The sequence below is a fragment of the Peromyscus maniculatus genome, chromosome 3 (genome assembly GCF_049852395.1).
Source record: "Peromyscus maniculatus bairdii isolate BWxNUB_F1_BW_parent chromosome 3, HU_Pman_BW_mat_3.1, whole genome shotgun sequence".
Taxonomy (NCBI): Eukaryota; Metazoa; Chordata; class Mammalia; order Rodentia; family Cricetidae; genus Peromyscus; species Peromyscus maniculatus.
Genome location: NC_134854.1, coordinates 147,755,536 through 147,780,562, shown reverse-complemented (window position 1 = coordinate 147,780,562; position 25,027 = coordinate 147,755,536). Strand labels below are relative to the sequence as shown.

The 25,027-nt window shown below is 47.3% G+C and overlaps 1 protein-coding gene across 1 annotated transcript in view; it reads right to left on the bottom strand.

Annotated features, from left to right (window-relative positions):
• Positions 1–25,027, bottom strand: part of Vwf (von Willebrand factor) — a 137,544-nt gene that overhangs the window by 111,969 nt on the left and 548 nt on the right. Inside the window, exons 2-6 of the mRNA XM_042274144.2 lie at positions 23,836–23,890; positions 22,824–22,988; positions 12,609–12,711; positions 12,123–12,331; positions 7,785–7,909 (exon numbers count right to left, since the gene is read on the bottom strand). Coding sequence (XP_042130078.2) covers positions 7,785–7,909; positions 12,123–12,331; positions 12,609–12,711; positions 22,824–22,988; positions 23,836–23,890 — 657 coding nt within the window. The remainder of the gene's footprint in view (positions 1–7,784; positions 7,910–12,122; positions 12,332–12,608; positions 12,712–22,823; positions 22,989–23,835; positions 23,891–25,027) is intronic.

The following is a 25,027-nucleotide window of genomic DNA, read 5'->3' as shown; positions in this document are numbered from 1 at the left end:
CTTGTCTGCAAAGGCTTCCCTTTGGCTCCCTGCTAAACCGTTCTGGCAGGGACACAAAATAAGGGTCAGCTAATTTGCACTTCCAGCATCTCCTGGCTCCAGTGCCCGGCACCAGCTACTTCTGTCTTCTTTCATCTCCTGTCGGCGGTGCCAGAAGCTGGCAGAGAGCTGCAGCCCCAACTCCATCAATCCATGACTTCACCCTCCTGGGCGGGTGTACAGACCCAATTGTGGCCCGTCTTAATCCCATTTTCAGTTCATCAGAGGAGACCAGGCCTCTTCCCTGGGGATGTTAGGCCCCATCTAGAGGAAGGGAGAGAAAGCAGGAGTATCTCCCCAGGGGGTGGGAAGGCAAGGCAGGAGAAAAAGCGAGCAAGAGCCAGAGGTCCGATGCTATGTTATTGTTCCAACTCGAGCAGCTGACAAAGGAAAAGGGGTGAGGCATGAGCATTCCTAGGCCTGAAGTGAATAAAGAAAGGAGAGCATAATGTATAAAGTGCAAGTTGTTTGCCTGGCCCTGATCTTTCCAGCTCCAGAGTGGGTGTCATGAGGCTGCCCCTGGAGGAGGTGTGGAGGCGCCTGGAGCCTGAACTGGTCCAAAGCAGTGGGTTCAAGAATTCACTCTGGGCAGAGGACAGTTTCCCATTGGTCAGCCAGCAGAGATTGAATGGGGTGAGGGAGGAACTGATTCTATTTATAACTTTCTGGCTGCCCTGATGTTTCTATCCACATTCCAAACTTCTAACTCATGGTCAAGATTCAGATCTTGAGCCTGGTTCACCCTGGTCCATGAAATGAATGGGGTTCCTGGAGGTTCCTCTCCTTAAGATAGTTGGATGGGATGCCCATGTTAAGCAGGGTGACTAGACAGAACATAGTAGAAATACCGGGTCCACAGAGGCCTCCCTAGGCCCCTTCTCACTCTGCCATGGCCTCTTGGGAGCATTTGTGTAGCTCTCCAGGATCAGGGCAAGGCTCTGCCTGCTGGAAGAAGAGCTGGGCATTGTCAATGTCAGAGACATCACTCTCATGTTAGAGGGGATAAAAAATAGTTTATTCTGAAGCCAAATATGAAAGATCACAGCCCAGGAACACAGATTCCGGTTACTTCAAATTCCACGTTCCAATATGGTAACAGTTTCACCAAACTGTTATTATAGTAACAGAACAAAGAAAGCCGTATGTTAAGGCACTTATCAAATCCATGGGTGGAAACATTAGGTGGACGGGTTAGAGAAAGTAAGGGCATCTCTGCTATAGGCCTCAGACATTCTGCCAACACTCTTCATCTTTTGGTTGGTAGAAGCTGGAAATCTACCGAGTAAATACATTCCAAAAGGTTTTATGTGTCGGTCACAAGGATGCAAGAGGTGGGCAAGAAATGGCTATTTAGAGGGCTTGAGGATAGTCCAGGATAATCGGGCTCTGGACCTACAACATTCCAACCCCTCCACAATCCCTGGAGTTCTAATCAGTCAATCAGCCTTGCACAAGGGTCTGTGGGGGGTAGAGCTCCCCTCTAGGAACTGTTGTTTACAGTCTCATTCCCTGGTTCGAAGTTCAGAATAAGCTCTTGAATAAGCAGTCCAATCTGAACCAGTCTACACATCCTGCTCTGTGCCAGGAGTCAAATCACCTTAGCTGGCTGTCACTGCCCATCCAACAAGCAGTTTGTCACCTACTGCCCCCAACAGTGTTGATGTTCTCCTTCATGATGGGTTAACTCCTCTTGTGTCTGGTCCTTGGATCTCTACCTGGCACAGTTTCATTGCCCATGCCATCCCAACCTCTCAGCCACTGTGTACTGGTGGTACTATCCCATTCCTTACCATTCTGGTCCTCACTAGGGAGAGGACATAGGAAAGGAAACACCTGAGAAATACACTCATCCTTCAGTGTCCATCGGGAACTGCTCCTAGGACTCTCCTCTCATAACAAAACCCATGAATGCTTGAGTCATGGAACCCCCACACATCTTCAATACACTTTAAACACCATCCAAATGACTGCTACTACTAACTATGATATAAGTGCTGGGAAATAGTTGTCATAGCATATCATTTAAGGGAGGAGCAGAAAAGACCCATGTGTTCAGAACAGATGCAATTTGTCTGCAGTTGGTTGAGTCCACAGACACGGAGCCCATGGGTGCAGAATGACTATATTTTGTTACAGACCTTGGGGTTTGTTGAGTTAGGGAGGGATGAGATGCTAGGCCTTTACACAACCCTCCTAAAGGTTTGTGAAGTTACCCAAAGGAAATCTTTGAAAACTCGTAGCAGCTGCTGGGGCTCTGCTCTAAGGCTAGACCATCATCAACAATCACTAAGGCCGTCATGTCACCACAGCCACTTAGCTCTTCTCTTGAGCTGCTCTTAGGTGGACACATACGATGTAAAGGAAAGGGTTCTCTCATTTGAGTAGTCCCTAGAGGAGGTCATCTTGCAGAGAGGTACAGAGAGGCAGAGCAGGAAAGGAACCCATGTGAGGACATAAGGTAAGGAGTGAGCTCGTCTCCTTCCTGGTCCTGGATGCCCCTTATATAAGCTCTCCCTCCTTCCTTAGCCTTTTGGTGACTCAGGAAAGACTTGAGAAAGATCTCATGTTGTCAAGGGGAAATGTACATGGATGCTTGGTTCAAACCCATGCAGTAGGGCACTGGCGGCGGGCACCCTGTCTGTAAAACCACCTCATGGTGCTGTCATTAGCAACTAACCTACACTTGGCTCCTTGAGCTTGCTGACTGCTACGGGCCCAACTCTCCCTACACAGCTCTCTCTGAATTGGGGCTGGAGAGATGGTTCATCAGTTAAGAGCACTGGCTGTTCTTCCAAAGGACCCAGATTCAATTTCCCCATTAAATACCCACATGATGCCTCACAACGATCTATGACTCCAGTTCCAGGGAATCTGACAACCTTGCTGGCCTCATTAGGCCTTATACCAGGCATGCACGTGGTATATCAACATACATGCAGGCAAAACACCTAGACACATCAAATAAAGCTTTTAAAAAAATTAACAACTTTGACTCCCAGCCAAGCAAAAGAATGGCTGTTCCCAATTGCCAGGAGCCTGCTCCAGACCAAACTCCTTGATGAAATCGCCCTCCCACACACACCTGTCAGCTCCCCATCCAGCTCCATCTGAGCAGATAGAGCAAAAAGTGACAATACACCCTTTACAAATAAACAATTGTGTCCTGAGGACATGAAGAGTGAGTTGCTTTGTACCCATCAGAATAGATGATACTTCACGTGCTTCTCTGGACTGTTGAGGAGATGTGCTATGGTTGTCCAAAGTCAACACCAGTTTTACAAATATTAGCCCCTAAGACAGGTGATTTCCTGAGGACAAGGGAAACAGCAGGTGAACCACATGTTGTCTCGGAGGAAAGAAAGAACGTTCTAGGGGGTGAAGGGTGGTGAAATGGCATGACACAACAGCATAGAAAAATGCGTTCCCAGGATAAACACCAAATTCAGAGGTGAAAGGAACGTGGACGACCTAGCGCTGTCAGGGAGTAGACTGACGAGCCACGGGGTGGGGCCCTCACATCAGCCCAGAGCACCTGGACTGGAAGGATCCTGCAACTCCAGTGTTCCAGGACACAGAAGGACATGCAGAGTCTTCACATGAGCATAAAATAAAAGGAGTGCTCTCTCAGGAAGCTGGCGGGCTCTCTAGAGTTGACTGTGCAGGATGACCAGATAGACCCTAGTGAGGCTATCCCAAGGCCTTGACTCCCAAAAACCAAGATCAGAGCATATACTGCCCATCTGGCTGCTGTTTTCAGAGAACCTTCATGCAGCGGATAAGGGGATGAACAGGGAGCTTTGAAAATCTCATCCAATCCCTGAGTGTTTGTGAGCCTGGGACTCCTAACATTGGTGAGAAGACATTTCTTCTGCTCCTGCCCCGTCTGAGGATGTTGCTGCTGCTGGATTATCCCGCTGCTGTGGGTCAAGTGAAAACCAGAACACTCAGGCTTCCCACGTTGGTCATCTTGAAGACCAGCTCTTAGGAGTTGTGTGGAAACCTCTTGATGCCAAGCATAGCAGTGTCCTCACACTCTCGGGAGCAAAGGCAGGAGCCAGTCTTGCCACACTGAGGAATGTGACTGAGGGTGGTGAGGATGGCTTTGATGACTGGATCCCCCAGGCAGGCCAAAGCCACCAAGAGCAGTGCTGCAGGCTGACTTGTACCCAGTGGCAACACCCCGAATTGTTAACATTTGCACAGTAGGCATCGTCATCACCCCTGGATCTGCATATTATACGATGTGCAGGGGTCATGTTCACTATGGCAGGTCTCTGTCAGGTGACAGGAGATTATCTTGGGAAAGGGGTGCCTTTTTCACATCTAGCATGGCCACTCTGTGGGTTAAGAGCAGTCCTATGGGGCTTTGGAACTACAGACAAGACACAGCCCCAAGACTACTATCCCCTTATGATGTTCAGCCCTTTCCCCATGCTCCCCAGACTGAATTTTATAGGAGAAAGGCTAATAAAGGATCTTTCTAAAATGTGCACTATGCAGAAACTATGAAAAAAAAAAGGGCATCACTTATCTGAGCATTTATGACTTGGGTTCCAGACTCAGCTGGAAAGAGAAAAGAAAAAGAAAACCTGCAAATTTGCATGCAATCCAACAAGCCATTATCAGTCCCAGCAGAGAGAGGCACTGGGTCCGTTGGTACAACATTCCTCCCCAGGGTATAAGTAATATGACCAGGCTCTCTGAAAGAGCTGATGCCAAGCTCAGCTTTGGAAAGACCAACGGCAGGACAGACGGAGGTGACAGATTGTGACAGCTACCCAAAGGAGTTGTAGGCCAGTGCAGCCTCACCCAGAACATTCTATCATTCCAACTGGTCCTTGAACCGAAGGGCAAACGCTGGTGACAGATGCCAAGTTGCCAGACCCAATTTCTGAGCCTGGAGCCCAGTGGGAATAAGCAGACAGAACAGTTCAAAAGACCACATTAATCACCTCTCAGGAGATGAGATGCTACACATCCCAGCCAATGAGGGAGCTCCGGCTGTGGGCAAACACATTCTGATTGGCTAAGCGCAGAGTACAGTTCTCTGGGTAAACAACCTGAAACGGAGAGCACTGGGCTTGAAGAGGTTCAAGCCTCAGGGAGGTCAGGTGTGTCTGGAGCCTCAGTCCTGAAGGAAGAACCAAGTACTCAGTTTCTTAAGCTGTTCCCCAGACACTGGTTAGCAAGGACGCTAACGCACCCGGGAGACACAGTGAGAAGCAACATGCAGCTGGAGCCTTAAAACCGTGTCCCGAGAGACCAGCAAAGCCGTCTACGATCACCTTTGTCTTCCTCGAACAAAGCACTCAGTCTTTCCCTCATCAACACAACCTCAGTATCAGGTTCTCTCCAGGAAAAGTCTGTCCACACCTCCCACTAACGCCACATAAGTGGGATTGTTCCTTGGTACTCTGAGGGTGGGGACCATCTGTCAAACCCTTGCTGCATGCTGGCCCATGTTTGCAAAGTCAAACAAACAAAATATGCTCTGTGGGACCTGTTGCTCTCAGCCCCGCCTTGAAGGAAGGGAGAGGGAGAGTTACCAACCAACAACGGAACTCTAAGTTTAGAAATACAAAGGGAAAAATTAGAAAAAAAAAATCTCTCTTGCACAATTCCTTGAATCAATTTCTTTTGAAATTTGGGTGACCGAAAATCACCAGAGGAAGGGCTTGCATCCGTCACTTGCCTATTTGGATGTATCAATGTGCTGGGCATCTCACTCTCCTGCTAACCTGAGTTGAGCTGTGCTCAGCTACCCAAAAAGAACCCAGTTATAACTGGGAGGGCGTTGGAGTCTTAGGCCTAAGGTGTATTTGCTGGGGCTCTGCTCTCCACCCCTACTCTCAGAGCATGTCACTCCTGCGGGACACACAAGACAACAGGAAGATATCAGATGTTACATCATCATCATCATCACTCATACAGTTGAGCACTTCTGGGGTAAACTCTCACGCATGTGACCTTTCTCTTAGTCCTTTCAATGGTCCTTGCGGGTCCTCTTCCTAAGCCTGTTTCACGTGTGTGGATACTGAGGGTTGGAGAATGAAAAGCATGAATTTCCAAGAGTAAGTGACTGACTCAGACCCACCCATTAGCACAATGCCTGATCGTTTGCTTCTCTGTTTCTGTGATAACCGAAAGCAACGTGGGGAGGAAAGGGTTTATTTTAGCTTACAGGTTATAGTCCAGCATCAAGGAAAGTCAGGGGAGGACCCTGGAGTCAGAAGATCGTGGAGGAACACCATTTAACAGCTTGCTTTCTTATACAATCCAGGACCATCTGCCTGGAGTGGCACCATTATCCACAGGGGCTGGGTTCTCCCATATCAACTATTAACCAAGAAAATGCCCCGTGAACAAGCCCACAGGTCAGTACGATGGAGGTGATTCCTCAATCAAGGTTCTCTTTTCTAGGTGACTCTAGTTTGTGTCATTGAGAAAAGCTGACCCACACACCCAACCAGGGGTGAGAGGATCTCAAGAGTTCCTTCAGATCAAGGGCAAACATCAGATATTTCACACTAGGGGAAGAGGAAGCCTCCCTTCTGTAAAGTACACTACTCTTGGTGCTGGACTCAGTCTGCCTTGTTAGCAGCTCTGGCCATGTGCCAGGCGACTGCCCAGAGAGCCTAGGACCACTGAGTCACTGGAAATGCAAGGCTAAATGGCTTTAGAAATGTGTTTGTTTACGAGTTGGACATTGCTTATTTAAGTGTTTAGGCTGCTACATTTAGCATCCGCCCAGGATATTCTCCTGAGTCTGACATGCTTCTGCTGAGAGGTTCAGGGTGTTTTGAGAAAATAACAAAGATTCATTAGATGAGTAACCAGCTACTAATGAAGCTTTCTCATGCTAAGCTGGTGTGTGAGTGAATGTCTATTGTTGTTGGTATTGTTTCTAACATTAGAGAGGTGGATTCATTTACTTTTGTACAGATTTGGGTGAATCCAGCTTCTACTAGGGAAGAATTCTGGGTTATTATTAGAGAGATCATTACAATCCCCAGCTAACACCACCTAAAGTGTATGTCCCACACACACTGAATATTTTTGAGATGTATTACTTAACTATATTTTGATACAACCAATGTACACAATAAAGAATTTAAGAACTAAAGGAACCTTAAGAATCTTGTGAGGTCTAGCTCCTGAAGAAGGAGGAGTAAAGGACCTACAGGTGGTACAGGGATGTGGCTGATCCCTTTTATAGGCAGAGGGATGTGGGCAACCCTTTTGTAGACAGAGGGATTTGGGCAATCTTTTTGCAGGTAGAATAACGTGGGTAACCTTTCTGTAGGAAGAATAATGCAGCCCATTTTTTTTCTTTTTTTTTTCTTTTCTTTTAGGCAATATAAGATTGACATAGTGGGAACACCCTTACCAGATAACAGACACCAGCACCTTCATCCTGGAAATTCCCAGCTTCCAGGACTATAATAATTTCCATTGTCTGGCATCGTGTATTTTGTTATTGCTACACAAAGGAGTGGAGATACTGACCATACCACTCATTTTTAAAGAAAGTGCAGGCCACGGAAAATATTAGAATTAGACAAAATTCTAGCCAAAATAAGTTTTCAATTAAAAAAAAGACCCATGAGCACTCCATATTGAACAGCCAGAGAGACCCATTTCCCACCCAACCCTTGAAGAGAGAAAGAGACTATGAACCCAAATCTTTCGCTTAATTCCAGGAGTCACACACCATCCAGACCACAACCAGGCCAGACTGTACCTACCTTCTGCATGTCCCCAGAGGAGCTGTTGCAGTGACTGCCAGGAGGAGATGCCCGTTTACACCGCTGCTCCCCACTGCTCAGGGCCCAGGAGTTGGCAAAGTCATAGGGGTCTGAGGTCAAGGCCCCTACAGAGAAAAGTTCCCAGAAATGATGCTTCAGTTAAGCCTGTACCAAGACTTCTGCATAAAAGCTATCAGAGAGTTATTACCTGAGTCCAGCTCCTGCTAGACTGGACCACAGGCATTTGAACTACAGGCATCTCATACAGTACTCGGCATGACACCACAGTGCACAGGCAGTGAGCTCAACCAGTGCTCAGTGAGTTGACCCACCATGGTCGGAGGGATAGATACAATGAAGGAGGGGACGTGAAAGATGATGAGGATGTCATCAGAGAAGCTTTTGTGAGCAGCAGATAGAGATCATTACAGAAATCCACAACTGGTCCAAATGCAGAGGACAGCTGACCATGGTGTGCCCAACCCCACCTGATACCTCTACAACACAACCCCTACATACACCTAAAGCTCAGAGAACCTCACGAGAGAGGAGCAGGAAGATTATAAGAGCCAGAGGCCCAGGAAGTCTGTTGGGAGATGGTGTCTTCTATGTATGACAGAGAAGCTGCAGCCATGACAGGTCAAAAATACGGTTGCCTGAACAAGACCAGCACAGCGACAGCACCAGTGACATGCCAGCATGGACGGGGGACATCTGACGAGGTCCCATGCCTAGATGAAGAGCTACAGGCAATCAATGACTGATGAGGGAGGAAGAGTCCATCTTGACCAGGAATGAGCCCCCTGAGAAGCTATTCAGTCGTAAATAGTCAGCCCTAAACAAATGCACACAAGGGCAACACTAAACGGACTCGGCAGGAGAGATGTGTGTATGTGTGTGTGTGTGTGTGTGTGTGTGTGTGTGTGTGTGCGTGCGTGCGTGCGTGTGTGTGTGTGTGTGTGTGTGTGTGTGTGTGTGTGTGTGTAACAACAAAAAAGAAGTCATAGGCGGAAGGGAGTGGCAGACACACACAAGGAGTTGGAGGGAGAGGGGGTAGAAATGATGCGATTCATTCTATGTATGTGTGTGCAGCTGAATGACTTAATATCTAAAACATTTTAAAAGAAAGAAGAAGCGGATGATGCCACGCGCCCTCACTTCTCCAGGCCTTGGAATGCCCTTCCTCCTCTGTATGGACCATTCCCCTCCTCCTTTGTCATGGTCCCAGTATAAAATGCCCACTCACCCCCAGCTTGTGTGATCAAGGCTTGGTCCTAAACCACTGGTACTATTGGGCGGGGGAGGTTCTGGAAACTATGGGAGATGGAAGCCTAGCCTAGTTGGAGACAGTGGGTCCCTGAGAGTGTGTCCTTGCCCTGACACCTCCCTGTGTTCCTTCTCTCTGCTTCCTGTCTGCCATGAAGTGAGCAGGCTCTTCTACACAGGTTCCCAATGGACAGGGCAGCCCAGCATTTAGGCAGCCCAGGGCCCAACACACTGGAGATGCCTCTCTCTAGATCCCCAGGAAACACCGGACCACTTGTCATGATTCTAGCTTGGCACAAGGTCCTGAGTCAATGGAACCGAGGATTGTGAACCGAAATCTCCGTGACTGTGAGTCCAAAACAAACTCTTCCTTCTCTTCCTTGTTGGCATCAGATATTTTGTCATAGAGACAAGTGCAGCCGCACATTCTTATCACTCCGATCATCTCCACTTGTTCCCTGGAGATAGAGCTTAAGAACAACCAACCTTTCTGAGACAGCTCTCCTTCCTTCCCCATTCCAGCCTGGTGGGGTGTGTGCGCTTCTCCGTGTTCAGCACCCTAGCAACTCTCCAGAAAACTCATCTTTCTTTGGGTTCCTTTCCACCACCATCAACCTTTGGGCTAGTATTCAACTGTGAGCCCCTTAATGAAGAAAGAGCGCGGGTATGTGTAGCTCTGCCTTCTGACCTGGCGGATTCTGGATGCTCGGAACAATTGTGTGGAAAGAAGGTAGGGATGTGACATGAGTCCTGGGACGCCCTAGCCCCTGTGCCTTCCAGGTTCTCATTTTCAATGTCCGGGTGCTTCTGTGCCTGTAGAATTCACGCTGCTGTCAGCTACCACAGGAGAATTAAAGACGGCCACAGCCTGCAGCAGAGGTGCCGCCGGACAGCCTTGCTAATATTTATTACGGTAGTAGTTTCTATCCGCTATTTTTGTACGGTCGAGGCGACCAGTCTCTTACACAGCCAGGCCTGGAAGGTCGACTCAGGCTCAAGGAGTGCACATGGGAGTAAAATAAACTGTCTATGGAAAGAGAAGGGAGGCCTTGACAATCAGTTGGCATCCAGGGTTTGGTGAGCAGAAAAGAAATTCCTCCTATGATGTGCTCATTTTTTAAAATATTCTATACATAGTATACAGCTAATTGAGTGATTCAGCTAAAGGTCTTGGGAGGAGGCGCGTCTCTGGGATTACCTGGGTGGGCCCTGTGTGCAGCCATGTGTACCTTGGTCAGACAAGTAGAGGGCAATCAGATGCAGGTGCACGTGGGGGCGACACCAGAATGACGCAGCTGCATGCCAAGAGATGCAGCAGGACCTGGCGAGCTAAGGAACGCGCCCTCTCCTAGAGCTTGCAGAAGGAGCACCACCCTGCCCAGGCTGTGACTCGGGACTCTGCTCTCCAGAACTCTGAAACCATAAGCCTCTGTTGCCAGAAGCCACCTGGTTTGTGACAATGTCTTGGGAGCCAGAGGAAACTAGTAGACTGGGATAGGCCAATGGAGAGAACTGACACTTGTATGGTGTCCGCTGTGTACTGGACGCTGTGATAGGTGCTCTTTGGTACCCACTCACATCACATCTAAGGAAGAGGGAGAGAAGAGATCTCATGTGGGTGGAAGTTCCTCCTACCAGTCTGTGAGATCTGGCTTCATCCTGGGCGTCTAACTCCTTATTTGTACAGGAAGAGTTGGACTAGGCGGCCTCAAAAATCTTTTTCAGCCCTGATTTTGTATAGTATGAAACTTTATGTCTAAATATGAAGTGAAGCAGAAGGGTGTCCAATAGATGGAATTATAAATATTATTATTTAAGGGAGGAGAATCTCAGAGATCAAGAAACAAAGCAAGTTGATAGGACACTCAGAAGTCAGAAACAAGGTTAACTTTGTTTGCGGACAAATAGTGTTGGGTCTGAAATGAGAACTGAACTGAATGAATCTCTTTCTGGGTATGGTTCCAAAAATATCACTTTTGCCAACAAATACCATTTTCTTTCCCATGGCATAAGTTTTATACATAAATATATATGTATACATATATAAGTATATATGTATAAATATGTGCATATATAGGATGAGAGAGAGAGAGTGTGTGTGTGTGTGTGTGTGTGTGTGTGTGTGTCCTATAATAAGAAAGAAAGATAACTGAGGACTAGGACCTCCTTTTCTGATAAAGTAGATTAGAAGAGTCTGAGCTACACTACCACAATGGACTCCAGTGTTCTACTGAAGCCACAAATAAGTTCATAAAAACCAGATGTGATGATTCCAAGATAGAGGAGAAAAATGAGGGGGGAGAAGAGGAAGAACAACAGGGATAAAATGGGAACCAGAACAGACGAGTCTGAGGACTAGACTGAGGGCAGCCATCTTTCCAAAGGAGAGTTTTGAACTTGCATGATGGGGGAAGTGGAGTGAGACCCTGTCATGAAGGTGACCCTCCAAGGATGCTCCCTGTGGGAAAGCTGACCAGAAAAGCAATCTTCTATGAAAAATAGAAAAACTAAAGTGTGTTTCCTTGACCTGGGCTCAGGATAGGAGGGCAGAAAAGTCTCCCCTGGAAACATGAAGTAAGGAGAAAGCCTCGAGTGGGCTCGGGATTCAGATGGACGCTTCTTTTAAGAGTCAATAATTCAGCGGGCAAAGTGGTGCACACCTTTAATCCCAGCACTTGAGAGGCAGAGGCAGGCGGTGGATCTCTGAGTGCAAGAGCAGCCTGGTCTACAGAACGAGATCCAGGACAGCCAGGGCTACACAGAGAAACCCTGTCTCAAGAAATTAGAGAGACAGAGACAGAGAGGAGAGAGAGAGAGAGAGAGAGAGAGAGAGAGAGAGAGAGAGAGAGAGGGAGGGAGGGAGGGAGGGAGGGAGGGAGGGAGGGAGGGAGGGAGGGAGGGAGGGAGGGAGGGAGAAATTCATTGCAGATTGAAATTTTAACATAAAACCCTTCTAAAGATGAGCTCACAATCCAAAATTATGAAGCACAGAATCAATGATTATGAAAAGAAAAGCCAGCAGCCATCAAATTAGCAGGTTGAAAGCTCTAGACACTTCAAACAATAGCTTACCTTCCTGCATCCTGAAGTCATCTTCAGCAAAAACGTTAAAGTCACCACACAGCCCACAGGTCTTGTTGAAGTATCTGTTTGACATCAGGACTTGGAAGTTGCCATCACCATCAATTTTGGCCACAAAACCATAGGCCTCACTGGAAAGCTTGTAGTACCCAGCCTCAGCTTCTAGGTAGAGTCCTTTGGAGGCATAGGGCATGGCGATGCTGGAGGGCAAAGGGCAAACTCATTGGGCTTCTGGATCTTGCCAGCCTTCCTACCCAACCCCGGGTCACGGGCTTCAGACAGCGAGACTCAGTGATCAAGGCTCTAGACCATCATTGCAGAGACCTGGCCCTCAGCCATCCTGTTACTTGCTTCCCTGGGCACACATAATTCATGTCTCTGGGCCCCGTTTTCTGCATTTAAATTTGGATGAAGTGAGGAACATGTGAGAAGAGCTCCGGGGTCCTTCCCAGCAGACACCCTGAGTTTCTGACTTACCTTTGGTCCCCCTGCATCACGGTGCCATTGACAAACAAATGGATGTCAAAAAACTCCCCAAGATACACAGACAGGCTCACTCTCTTGCCATCTTGGAAGTTCCCTGAAAGGAAAAAAAAAGTACCCCCCAAAATTAATAAATTTGTTACTATTACCTCTGTAATTTCCATGGAAAACTTCTCCCAAAAGACTCAACCAAAGAGCTACAAAAATCTCTGAAAATCCCACTCCCTCATCTTACTAACTGTCTGAAAGTACTAAGGGGGATACATGGCCCTCAGTGGACTCCCATAGGTATCACCCTGTCCTTCTGGGAGTTTGTCATCTTGGTGTAAGAATAAGATTCTTACCACAAATACAACTAGTGTGAGCTGTTGGTACTCAATACTTTCCCATAGTATTGTCATCTTAGGAGGCTCCGAGCAAGAATCTATGTGATGTTTGTCTAAAATGGAGACTTGAGTCCCACTGTTTAACTGCGCGTGGTTTTCTGTGAGAAATTTAAAGAGTGTGGGGGAACTTTAGCAGGGACTCAGTAAATGACTGGTATCTCCAGTACTGATATCTGTATGGCCAAACACCTTAAAGTGGTCTCTATCAATGGCCTGGCTGTAAGGGGCAAACACCAGCTCTAATGGAAGCTGGGATGAAAGAGTGCAAACTGGCCAGGCATTTTCTACAGCATTCTCAAAACTTAGCAATCCGGAGTTAATGTGTAAGAAACACAATGTCTGGGCCGTTGATGTTCAAAGATAACAGGCTGTGTAGGAGGTAAAGGAAGCAGAAGGGTCAATAGAGAACCTGAGTCTGGAGCCCTGGAGACAGAAATTGGAGGAAATCAAGAAGGGAAGCCGGCCAAGACAAATCAAATACCTTACAGAGAACAGGGCATAGAAATTGGATGGAAGATGAGCCTTAGGGATAAGTAAATACATCTACATCTTCTCCTAGAGGGATGGAAGCTGCGGCCTCCAACTCCTCAGCAAAGTGGCAAGGAAGCCTATGGAGCCATGCCCACAGAAGACTTGGGGAGGTCTGTTGATCTAAGATGTTGCCACCAGAGTGGGGACCACTGATGAATGAGCCAAAGACATAGAAAGCTTCTTCACTCCCTGAAGAGGCAGGACTCTGTAGAACCTCCCAGCAACACTGCCTGGAGAAAAGAGAGGTACCAAACCCATTAAACAAAATGCAAAAGGCTATCGATTCAAATTGAGATCCTACACCAGGCTGGACGGGCCAAACCAAAATATTACCAACTGGAAACTAGGATGTTCATCCGACCTTCTGGGAAAACAGGAGAGAGAGCTATTGAGATGGCGCAGAGTGTAAAGCTATGTGTGCTTGTTGCCAAGCCGGACAACCTGAGATGGATCCCCAGGACCCATGTGTCGGAAGAAAAGAACCGACTCCCACAAGACATCCTCTGACCTCCACACATGAGTAAATAAATAAACAAGTAAATAATGATTCAGGAGAGTGAGATAAAGAGAAGGGAGGGAAAGAGGAAGAAGAGGAAGAGGGAGGGAGAGAGAGAAAATATCGCTAAAATGTCCACAAGGAAATCAACTGAACACGCTCATCACTGTGTTCTCGGTCTTGTCCTTCTCCATCTGGGACCACACCTCCTCTGCTCAGCTCATTGTTTTACAGAATGATGCTGGACTAGAAAACACAGCCAACTCCAATCTCATAACTGTCCTCATTCAGCCCGGTCACATGTTTCTAAGCTGAAGGTCCGACCTGCTCTGCACTTTCACTGAAAACAGATTTTTTTTTTAATTACATGTATGTGTGAGAGTTGGAAGGGGTGGTGTGCATGTGTCCTCTGCAAGCACAGCATGGGCTCCTAACTGCTGAGCCCCTCTTTAGCCTGAGAATAGTTCTAGAGAGTGAGTAGTCTCTGGCAGCAGCAGTTAAGCAGTGACAATCCAGGACCATAGGTGACAGGCAGATAAAACAGTCATGGTAGACTTTCAGTGGTAAGTGCATGGATATCCTATTACTTTAGCTTCTCTATGTTCTGGGAAATGCCCACACTAAAATGATTTTTAAAAGATAAACAGCATCAAGCTCCAGTGTGCTAGCCCTCTCAAGGATCGTTCCTGTCCCTAGGCATTTGCTGTGGGTCCAAAGCCAAAGCCCATCTTAGGCTAGCCTGAGGCTCACACTCCCAACACCGCACACCAACAGAACTGGCAATGAGGCAAGGCAAGGGCCTCTTTGTCTCCTTCCCTCTGGATGCCCGTGACCCTTATGATCTCTAGCTTGTCTCCTCATGGGTCTGTTCTTCCCTCATATCCCCAACCTCATGGCGAAGGTGAACAAAGATGCTCTGTCTCCGTTTCCTAGGAAACCCCACCAGGTATAAAGGGCACCTTCCTTCTAGAAAGAGAAACGGTTCCCTGTGGGTCTTTCCTTCTTACAGGCTCTCCCTCCTATGGGGATGTAGGGAAGATATCTGGGAACTAGTGAGCCAGGGAAGCTGTAGCTAGGTGCTAGGAAACGCACAGGAAGCCCCTGGGCAGCTGAGGTGGTGCCCTGGCCACACAGCTCTGGACCAACAATTCTTTAAAAGATGTCATGGGAAGTTCAGAGGTCACTGTCACTGTGTACAAGGTTGTGCCAGCCCAGAATGCAGCAGCAGAAGAAAATCAAACAGGAAGGACCCCAGAGCCATGTTGGGGAGCATGAGAGCGCCCACCCTTCTCAAGAGAAGGATGAAGTGTGAGGGGGCACTCAGACTTGAGGAGAAGGAAGAGAAGGAGGAACATGAGGTCAGTTTGATTGATACACAGAGAAAGTCTGAGGAAAACAGAAACAAAATCAAGATAAAGTGAGGTATGTGATCCCAGCACTCAAGGAGGCCGAAACAGGATGATCACGAGTTCCAGGCCAACCTGAGCTACGTAGCATCACTCCGTCTGAAACAAAAGGGGAAGAGGGCCAGTTGTGTCAACATCACCTTACACATAAAAGTGACAGGAAAAGGGGCAGACTGACTTTGTGTAATAAGAGCTGTGGAATGTGATTGATCCCCGAGGTGGTAACCCTGAGAGTCACCAGCCCCTCATCACAGAACATTTGAAGGACTTGATCAGGACCCCAGGAAGACAGGAATTAGGAAGTCTAGGGAACAGTAGTGTCAAGGTGGGCGGGATATGAGCAGGAGCAGGGTAGAGCTGGTGGCCCAGGATCTTCACCTACCACTACAATTGTGGTCTGGAAGTGGATAGTTTAGCTTATGGTAACCAGGCCCCATTTCCTACTCGGAGAAAAGTGGAAATGAACAACGTAGGGTCAGGATGGGTTAACACTGGGACCTCCAGTGAAGGCAGAACTGTGGAGAACCTGTGGCGTTCCTAACCCTGCAAGGTAAGGAGGCTTCAGAGCGGGTGGTCCACACCCACTGCAGGAGTGGCCAGCGGATTTGAGGGGGTTGGAGGACACAGTATGAAAGTGGGGAGGGTCTCAGAGGCCACCTGAACAAGCGGGGAGAGAACGGTCAGCCTGACTACTCTCCTGGAACAGAGCATGCTCTCGTGTCTTCTGATCCCGCTGTCACGTCCTCCTACAAGACGAAGCTGCCTAACTAGGATCTCTCAGTGCAGTGGGTTCAGAGAACCACCAACACCGACGGGAAATTCTTTCCATTTCATTCGCCTCCTCTCCCTGCTGCAGCTACTGTGTAGCTGTTAGGAAAGCAGGCTGCTCAAAGGGTCCACTGACGCCCAAAGAGAACCCCACACCCCACAAACCTCCAAAGTCGCACTTCCTAGCCCTGCTGGGAAAGGAAGGGCTGGGTGTCCACCCAAGAAGAAAGACAAACCAGCCAGGCTCCCAGCTGGCCTCGAACTTACTGTACAAGGTGCTCAGTGGGCAGCCAACCCTCACCCCATGGGTGGGAGCAGGAGGCATCCAGCCTCCTCGAAAGCTTACAGGAAGCTTGAGTCCTAGGGGACACTCTGGGACTCAGTGAGGCACTCAGCCATCTGCATTTCCAAGGAACGCCACTGTGTCAGGGAGTCCAGATTCCTAACACGGTTGGTTCTGCTCTGACCCAGAACACAGACGCTGAAGTTCGGACTGTGGAAATGACTAAGCAGGCTTCCAGTTGCTTGTGGCTCTCCTCAGGCTAATTTGGGAGCCAGACCTTGTGGCTATAACTCAGGAAGAGAAGGCTCTACAAAGCTGGAGGAATCGGCTTTCTGATTCCTGGTCTCTCTGTGGCCCCTATGCTAACTGTGGAAGACATGAACCCTTGGCTTGGGACCTCACTCACAGGAGGGCTCCCCTTGGTATCAGGTAGGCTTTCATGAACAGACACAAACACTTTATCCAGGATATGAATAAGGCCCACAAACACCCAGACAGGAATGTAAATGATTTAGAACCAAGGAAACAGGATGTCACTGGAAAACAATTGAGCACAAAGTGATCCTAGGCCTATAAACGAAACCCAGGGCCCAAGGTCTAGGTTCCTTCCCTTGACCCAGGGCTCTGGTCCCCTCCCCAACACCACTCCAGCCCACCTCCTACACACCACTAATACCAACAGGAACAGTAACCACCATCTTCCTGATATTACAGTAGGATTTGGGTGCAAATGCAATCAATCTACAGTAAAGTGTTTTTGCTCTACAATGTTCTGACCAACAGCTTCCAGAAGATTGACTCTGACCCTTGAGAAGAGCAAGTTGTCATAGAAAGAATCATAAACTAGTGGAAGTCAACAGGGATATCTGGAAATACATGGACCTTCCTTGGATCTTAAGTGCTCCCTGGGTACCATAATGAAGAAAAGAGTAACCCACGAGGCTGGGCCTCTCCTACAACCTTGTGTGGTGGTAGGAGAGGGTTACCATGAAAGAGATCTGACCTTGACAGAAGTCCAGCAGTGTGTGACTCTGACATGCAAATCCAATGAACAGACATCCTGTGAGGACCCGGATGCTTTTGTAACTTAGTTTGGATAACAGGCCACATTTTCAAAGAGCTGATCTCAACTGAGTCTCAGAACACCTGAATCTTAAAGACAGGCAGCTGGAGAGACCGTGCCGCATCCCTGGGGACTGTGACGGAGGAGGGACGTGAGTATATGGCTCTTCTTATGCTTCCATCTCCCCACAGGGACATAGCCTCCGAGTCCTTGGGAAGATGAGCCGATTGGCTGACCCAAGTTGATGAACCCCGGGCCAACCAGAGCCAAGGAGTCAAAGTGGATGTGGTGGTGACTCTCAGTTGTGGACTTAATGAGCTCTAGAACCACCCAGAAAAGGAGCCTCTGGGAAGGAGTATCTAGAATAGGTTGGCGTGGTGACCGTGCCTGAGAAGAACTGTCTTGATTGGGTTAATTGAAGTGGGAAACCCCATCCTAAAAGTGATTGGCGTCATTTCCTGGGTTGGGTCCCTAACTAAACGAAAAGGAGAAAAGTCCCTGTCAACAAGCACTCATTGCTCTCTATTTCCTAACTGTAGATGCCATGTGACCAGCTGCCTCATGCTCCTGACATGGTGACGACCCTTGTAACCAATTCTAGCCAAAAGAAACCCTTCTTTAACTTGCTTTTGTCATGGTATTGTGTCCTATCAACGGAAAAATGAGGCAGGGGCCTTCCTGGTGGGGGTCATAATGTCATTCCAGAGACACCAACACAGCCCGAGTTTCCTTGGCTATGGAGGCTCCCTTAGTAGAGGAGGGAGTTCAAGTTGGGCTTATGTGGGGAGAGAGGGAGCTCTTTCAATATGCTTGCTGGGTTCCCAGAGCCCAGAATGTGAACTTTATGCCTGGTCCTAAGAGTCTTTATGTACTGTTTATTGACCTGTCTCCAGGCAGGGTCGCAGCCGAACAAAGCTAAAGCAGGCAGAACCCAGGCAGCACCCTCCAGGGCATTGCGTCTCCCTCCCTGCATCTGAAGCCATGGGGTAGAGAAGTGATACTGTTTCCCTCGTCAAAACCTTGTGTCAAGACTAGAGAGATGGCTCAGATTAAGGAGCATTCACTGCTTTCCAGAGGACTTCTATTTGGTCCCCAACACCCCTATCAGGTGACTCATAATTGCCTGTAACTCCAGGGATCTGCAGGCTCTGGCATATACATGGCATATAGTCGCACATGTACACACACACACACAAATAAAAATAATTTTTTTAAAAACACAGTCTAAACCATCCTCTGTCACTCCTACCCCTCCATTTTGACTCACCAATGCCCACAGTCAATAGACAGGATGTCTGTACCTCTCTGCCGTGATGCTTAAGTAGGGAGAGCCCTGCTTAGAATGCACAGTGGGGCCACCTCAGTGACAGGCCTGAGTTCCTGCCTCCTAGGGGGCAGGGAGAGAGTCTCCTCTCCTAAACCAGTCCCTAGCTGTTGCCTCTGCAGCGAGGTGGGACCCCACAGCCCAGTGCTCAGGACGGTTTCCCCATCTTGTTACATCCTGAGAATGCCTCTGGCTTTTTGCAGCTCCCGCCTTGTTACTGTGACCCAGGCCACCCTTCTTTCCCATATCCCTGCCTGTGATGGTTTAAGTAGGAATGACCCCCCCCCATAAGTTCGGAGATTTGAATGCTTGGTCATTAGGGAGTGGCACTACTTGACAGGGATTAGGAGGTGTGGCCTTGTTGGAGGAAGTGTGTCACTGGGGATGGGCCTCAGCGTTTCAAATGCTCAAGCCAGGCCCAGTGTGTCTCTCTTCCTGCTGCCTGTGGATCTGGATATAGAACTCTCGGTTCCTTCTCCAGCACCATGTCTGCCTGTGTACCACCATGCTCCCAACCATAAGGATAGTGGACTAAACCTCCAAAACTGCAAGCAAGCCCCAATTAAATGCTTTCCTTTATAAGAGTTGCCATGGTCATGGCGTCTCTTCACAGCAATAGAAGAGTGACTAAGACACTTCCCTTCACCAGTACTCTAGTTCTTTCAGACCCTTCCTTGCTATGCAAGATTCCAGCCTGCTGCCTCCCAGCCTGCTGAGTGGAGCAGACACCCTGTGATGGTTTGAGTGAGGATGCCCCTCATGGGTTCATATATTCGAATACTTGGTCCCTAGTGGAATGCTAGGTAGAATTATTTGGAAGGATTAGGAGGTGTAGCCTTGGAGGTGTAGCCTTGTTGGAGGAGGTGTCATACTGGGGGTGAGGCTTGAGGTTTCAAAAGACATGGCATTCTTAGTTAGCTCTCATTCCCTTTTTCTGCCTCCTACCTGCAAGTCAGGATGTAAACCCTCTGCTACTGCTCCAGACCCATGCCTGCGTGCCTGACTGCATCCATGTTCCTGGCCATGATGGTCATGGGTTCACCCTCAGGAACTATAAGCCTCAATAAACTGTTTCTTCTATACTTTGCCTTGGTCATGGTGTCTCTTCACAGCAATAGAAAAGTAACCAAGATGCTGTGGAATGTCGTTCTGTATGCTGTGAATGTGTATTGCTCTGATTGGTTGATAAATAAAATGCTGATTGGCCAGTAGCCAGGCAGGAAGTATAGGTGGGATAGGCAGACAAGGAGAATTCTGGGAAGAGGAAGGCTGAGTCAGGAGTCACCAGCCAGATACAGAGGATGCAAGATGACAAGGCAGAACTGAGAAAAGGTACCAAGCCATGTGGCTAAACATAAATAAAAATTATGGGTTAATTTAAGTGTAAGAGCTAGTCAGTAATAAGCCTGAGCTAATGGCCAAGCAGTTATATTTAATATAAGCTTCTGAGTGATTATTTTAGAAGTGGGCTGCAGGACTGCAAGGGCTTGCCCAATATTGGATCTCATATTTACGATGATTCTTGGATAGGAGAAGTGATTTCTAAACATTTTAAGAAAAATCAAAAGATCCTGCCCCCCACCCAGGACAGGGTTTCTCTGTGTAACTTTGTGCCTTTCCTGGAACTCAATCTGTAGCCCAAGCTGACCTTGAACTCACAGAGATCCTCCTGCCTCTGCCTCCCAAGTGCTGGGATTAAAGGCGTGCGCCACCATCGCCCAGCCAGATGTTTTAATTGTGGTAAACCAGGTCATCTGAAAAGGGACTGTAGGCAAGGCATTCCTAAAAACCATGTTTTTTCTAGAGATAATCCAAACAAAAGGCCTCAGCCTTCTAGAATATTCAGAAGGTATGGCAAAGGCCAGCATTGGACTAAGGAATACAGATCAATATGGGACAGGAAAAATAATCCTTTCCCATTGGGAAATGCCTTAGGGGGCCTCTTGCAGGCCCCCATGTCAAATTTGGCTCAATCATTCCCTGTCAGCATTGGGGAAACCCCTCCATGGGGAAATTAAAAGACTTGATACCTGTTATTAAAAAACCATACCGCTTTGGATGACAGAACAGCTTCAGCAGACAAAACAAAATTTTCAAGAGAGACCAGAAACCAAGTATTTTGGAAAACTTCTATAAATGATCAAAGGCCAAAGCTAAAAATACAAATAAATGGCATTGAAATTGAGGATTTGGTAGACATAGATGCAGATGTAACAATAATTTCACCAAAATCTTGTCATCCAGATTGGCCTCTTTAAGAGGTAAATGTTCAGTGCTTAGGAATTGGAACTTTATCTCAGGTAAACAAAGTGTAAGATGGGTTGAATGTATAGGGCTAGAAGGACAGATAGAAAAATTAAAACCATATGTGGCTAACATAGCAATGAATTTATGGGGATGTGATTTGTTGCAGCAATGGAAAACACAAATTAACATTCCTCCAATCACAGAAACAAACTGTTAATTAATATATGCTTCGAGAAAAAATTAAAATGCATTCTCAAGGACAGTCATCAACTATTTAGGTCATATATAAGCAGAACATAACAGCTGATGATCTTTCAAGGTACCAACAGCCCTACCTTTAAAATGGTTAACTTACAAACCTATATGGGTAGAATATTGTCCTTCAACATCAGAAAAATTACAGACATTAGAACAGTTGGTACAGGAACAGCTAAATGCTCAACATACTAAAGAATCAACCAGTTGTTGGAATTCTCCTATATTTGTTATTAAAATGAAATCTGAAAATGGAGAATGTTAACAGATCTAAGGGACATAAATAAGGTGATTCAGCCAATGAGTTCTTTACAGCATGGAATTACATTGCCTTCTTTGTTACCTAAGGGATGATTTATTATAGTTATTGATTTAAAAGACTGTTTTTTTACTATACCTTTATGAGAGTAGGATAGACAAAAATTTGCCTTCATAGTGCCTACTTTTAATAATTCCCAGCCTGTTGAAAGATACCATTGGAAATTCTTCTACAAGGAATGTTAAACAGCCCTACCTTATGTCAATATTCTGTATAACAGCCATTAGAACTAATTTGTAAACAGTTTCCTCAATCTATAATTTACCATTATATGAATGATATCTTATTGGCTGATTCAGACACAGATACTTTAGAAAAATGTTTGATGAAGTAAAGAGAATTTTGCCTCATTGGGGATTACAAAAAAAACACACAAAGAGAAGATTCTGTTGATTATTTAGGATATAAGATAGGTTTACAGAAAATTTAACCACAGAAAGTACAAATCAGGAGAGCTCAATTACAAACTCTTAATGATTTTCAAAAGTTGCTGGGAGATACTAACTGGCTACAGCCCATAATCGGATTAACAACTCAAGAACTAAGTAATTTATTTCAAACCTTACAAGGTGATAAGGACTTAAATAGTCCAAGAAAACTATCAGCTGAGGCAGAGAGAGAGTTGGTTTATTTATTCAACTACAACAAGTAATCAGAAATAGAAATCACCCTTTGTATATAACACGTATCAGATCCCGTACAGGTCTACCAGGCCCTCTAGCATAAGGTGATGATGAAATTGATCAGCTATTGGTAGAAAATGTGCTAGAAGTCTCAGAATTTCATAAGAAACACAATGATAACCAGGATATATGTTTCATTGGTGAAGAGGTTTTACTTTTGCTTCCACAGGAGAAGAAAAGCTATGGATACCATCAAGGTTGATCAAGATTAGATTAGAACAGGAGAGACCTCTTACTTAGGAGAGGCAATAGTTCATAAAACACTTTGGTCATTCAACCCAAATTAATGTACAAGACTAAAATATGCCTTTCATTTGACCAGGTATGAAAAAATTTTTATTACTAAAAGATAATACTTTTTCTGTTGCCATGTATCATGAGAGTTGGAACCCTCCCCCACCTCAGCTGCCCCTGTTCTGAGATCCTGCTACAAGTACCCAGGACTCACCAAGAATGGAGAAGGAATGTTTCTGGCAGTCCCCAGCCAGGAGGTAACTGCAGCCTCCTGTGAAGCTATACATGGTTTCATCAAAAGTGTTAATGAAGTCATCCCCGAAGAGGCTGCATCGGGCCATTGATGGTCTGTCCGAAGTCTTTTCGGTGCAGAGGGTCCCTGAAGGAAGATCCCACAGATAAGCATGGTGGGACCATCAGCCCAAAGCTCTCTGTCCTCATAGAAATGAGGTTGCAATGGACAGAAAGCAGAAACAGGAAAGTACTTTCCATTTCAGGCAAGGCCCCCCTTGCCTCTGAGCATGACCCCAGACTCATGATAATAATGGAGAAACAATCTCCCAGGACATAGATTCATTATAATGAAACTTACTGACGTATGTGATGATGCCCATTGTAGAAAAATTTAAGACTACAGAAGCAAACACAAGAGGATTAGAGTCATCTGTGGTCCATCCCTGGGCAGTAACTCAGGGTGGCATTCCAGCAGTTATCTCTTTGCTCTACTTCATGGCACATGGTCAGAAGGCACTACTGGTATTTCCAAACTCTGAATCCCAGAGGGAAGGAAGGTGGGACAAGCAGTGTAGTGAGGAGGGGATGGCCTAGAACCCAGTCCTCTTGGTTCTGTGTGACTCCAGTGCAGTGGTATCCCCTCTGTGACCAGCAGTCCCCTCGTCTACATTTTGAGAGGTTCAACTAGATTACCACATGAAAACAAATACTGTCTCCAAGGCCTGGATTCCATCTTTCCCATCCTGTGCTCCCATCACATGGGACAGTTCTGTGCTACCCTATCCCTTCATATATTCAGTTTGGGGGGTGGGGGAGTGTAAATCAGGAACAGGATGTTCTGTACAACTGTCCTAAGAGGCGACCACTGACTTAAAGTCACAAGCCTCACAGATGGAGCATGGGTGAGCTCCAGACACATGCGCCAAGTCCTAGAAGAGGGCATTCCCAGTAGCCTTGGGCAGGGGTAAGGAAATAAAGCATTTGGTACCTACCTGGCCAGGTGAGGACCAGAGCAAGCAGCCAGATCTCAAAACTGGCAGGATTCATCTGCAGAAAAAAAAAGAGGGGGTGGGGAGAATGAGGTGGTTCTCACTGCCCAGAGAGACAGCTGCTAGGACATGCTGTTGTCAATGCATCCAGCAGGGTGGCATTTTCTTAAGTTGAAAAAGTGTGGATCCTCAACAGGTGGTAGTAGTACATGCCTTTAATCCCAGCACTTGGGAGGCAGAGGCAGGTGGATCTCTGTGAGTTTGAGGCCAGCCTGGTCTACAGAGTGAGATCCAGGACAGCCAGGGCTACCCAGAGAAATCCCATCTCAAAGGAAAAAAAATAAGTGAGTGTGTGTGTGTGTGTGTGTGTGTGTGTGTGTGTGTGTGTGTGTGTGTGTGTGTATTCTCACTGGCCCCTATGCCTACCTTGAACATGGAAAACTAGTCCCCAAAGTGCTCCCATGGCAGTGTCAGGCCTAAAAGCAACTATCCCAGCAAGCCACATTACACTGCTGGGTACCTTCTCCAGACAATAGTGCTTGGACCAGCTGGGAAGGGGGAAGTTCTGTCTCTCTTCTGTCCTCCAGGCTAGCCTGGCATCCCTGGTCCCCACAGCCCTCCCCTCTGGGCTAGCCTGGCATCCCTGGTCCCCACAGCCCTCCCCTCTGGGCTAGCCTGGTATCCCTGGTCCCCACAGCCCTCCACTCCAGGCTAGCCTGGCACCCCTGGTCCTCGCAGCCTTCCCCTCCAGGCTAGCCTGGCATCCCGTGTCCCCACAGCCCCACAGCAGCTGAAGCAGAGATGCCACTCAGCCACCACCCAACTAGGAGGAGAAGGAACTGGCTCATTTGTTGCCACCGTCAGAACCCAGACTCAGAGACCAGTCAAAGGCCACCACTGAGTACTTGTTAGTCATCTGTCCTGGGCCATGAGCACCTTTAGACCAGGGACTGTCACTCTTATCAACTTCCCCAGAACCTGTGAGGACACTCAGCACCCAGTACATGCTCAACTAATGTTTGCTAAATAGCCTTGACAAGGGGACAGGGGTCTAACAGCCCTCCACCTGAGAAACTTCTCTACAATGTGCCTCACCCCTCAGCCCACCAGACAGCCCCCCAACCCTCAGAGGCCTGCCACAGCCCCTCTCTTCTGAAGAAAGTCACGGGAAACACAGAAGGTGCCACTTGAGGCA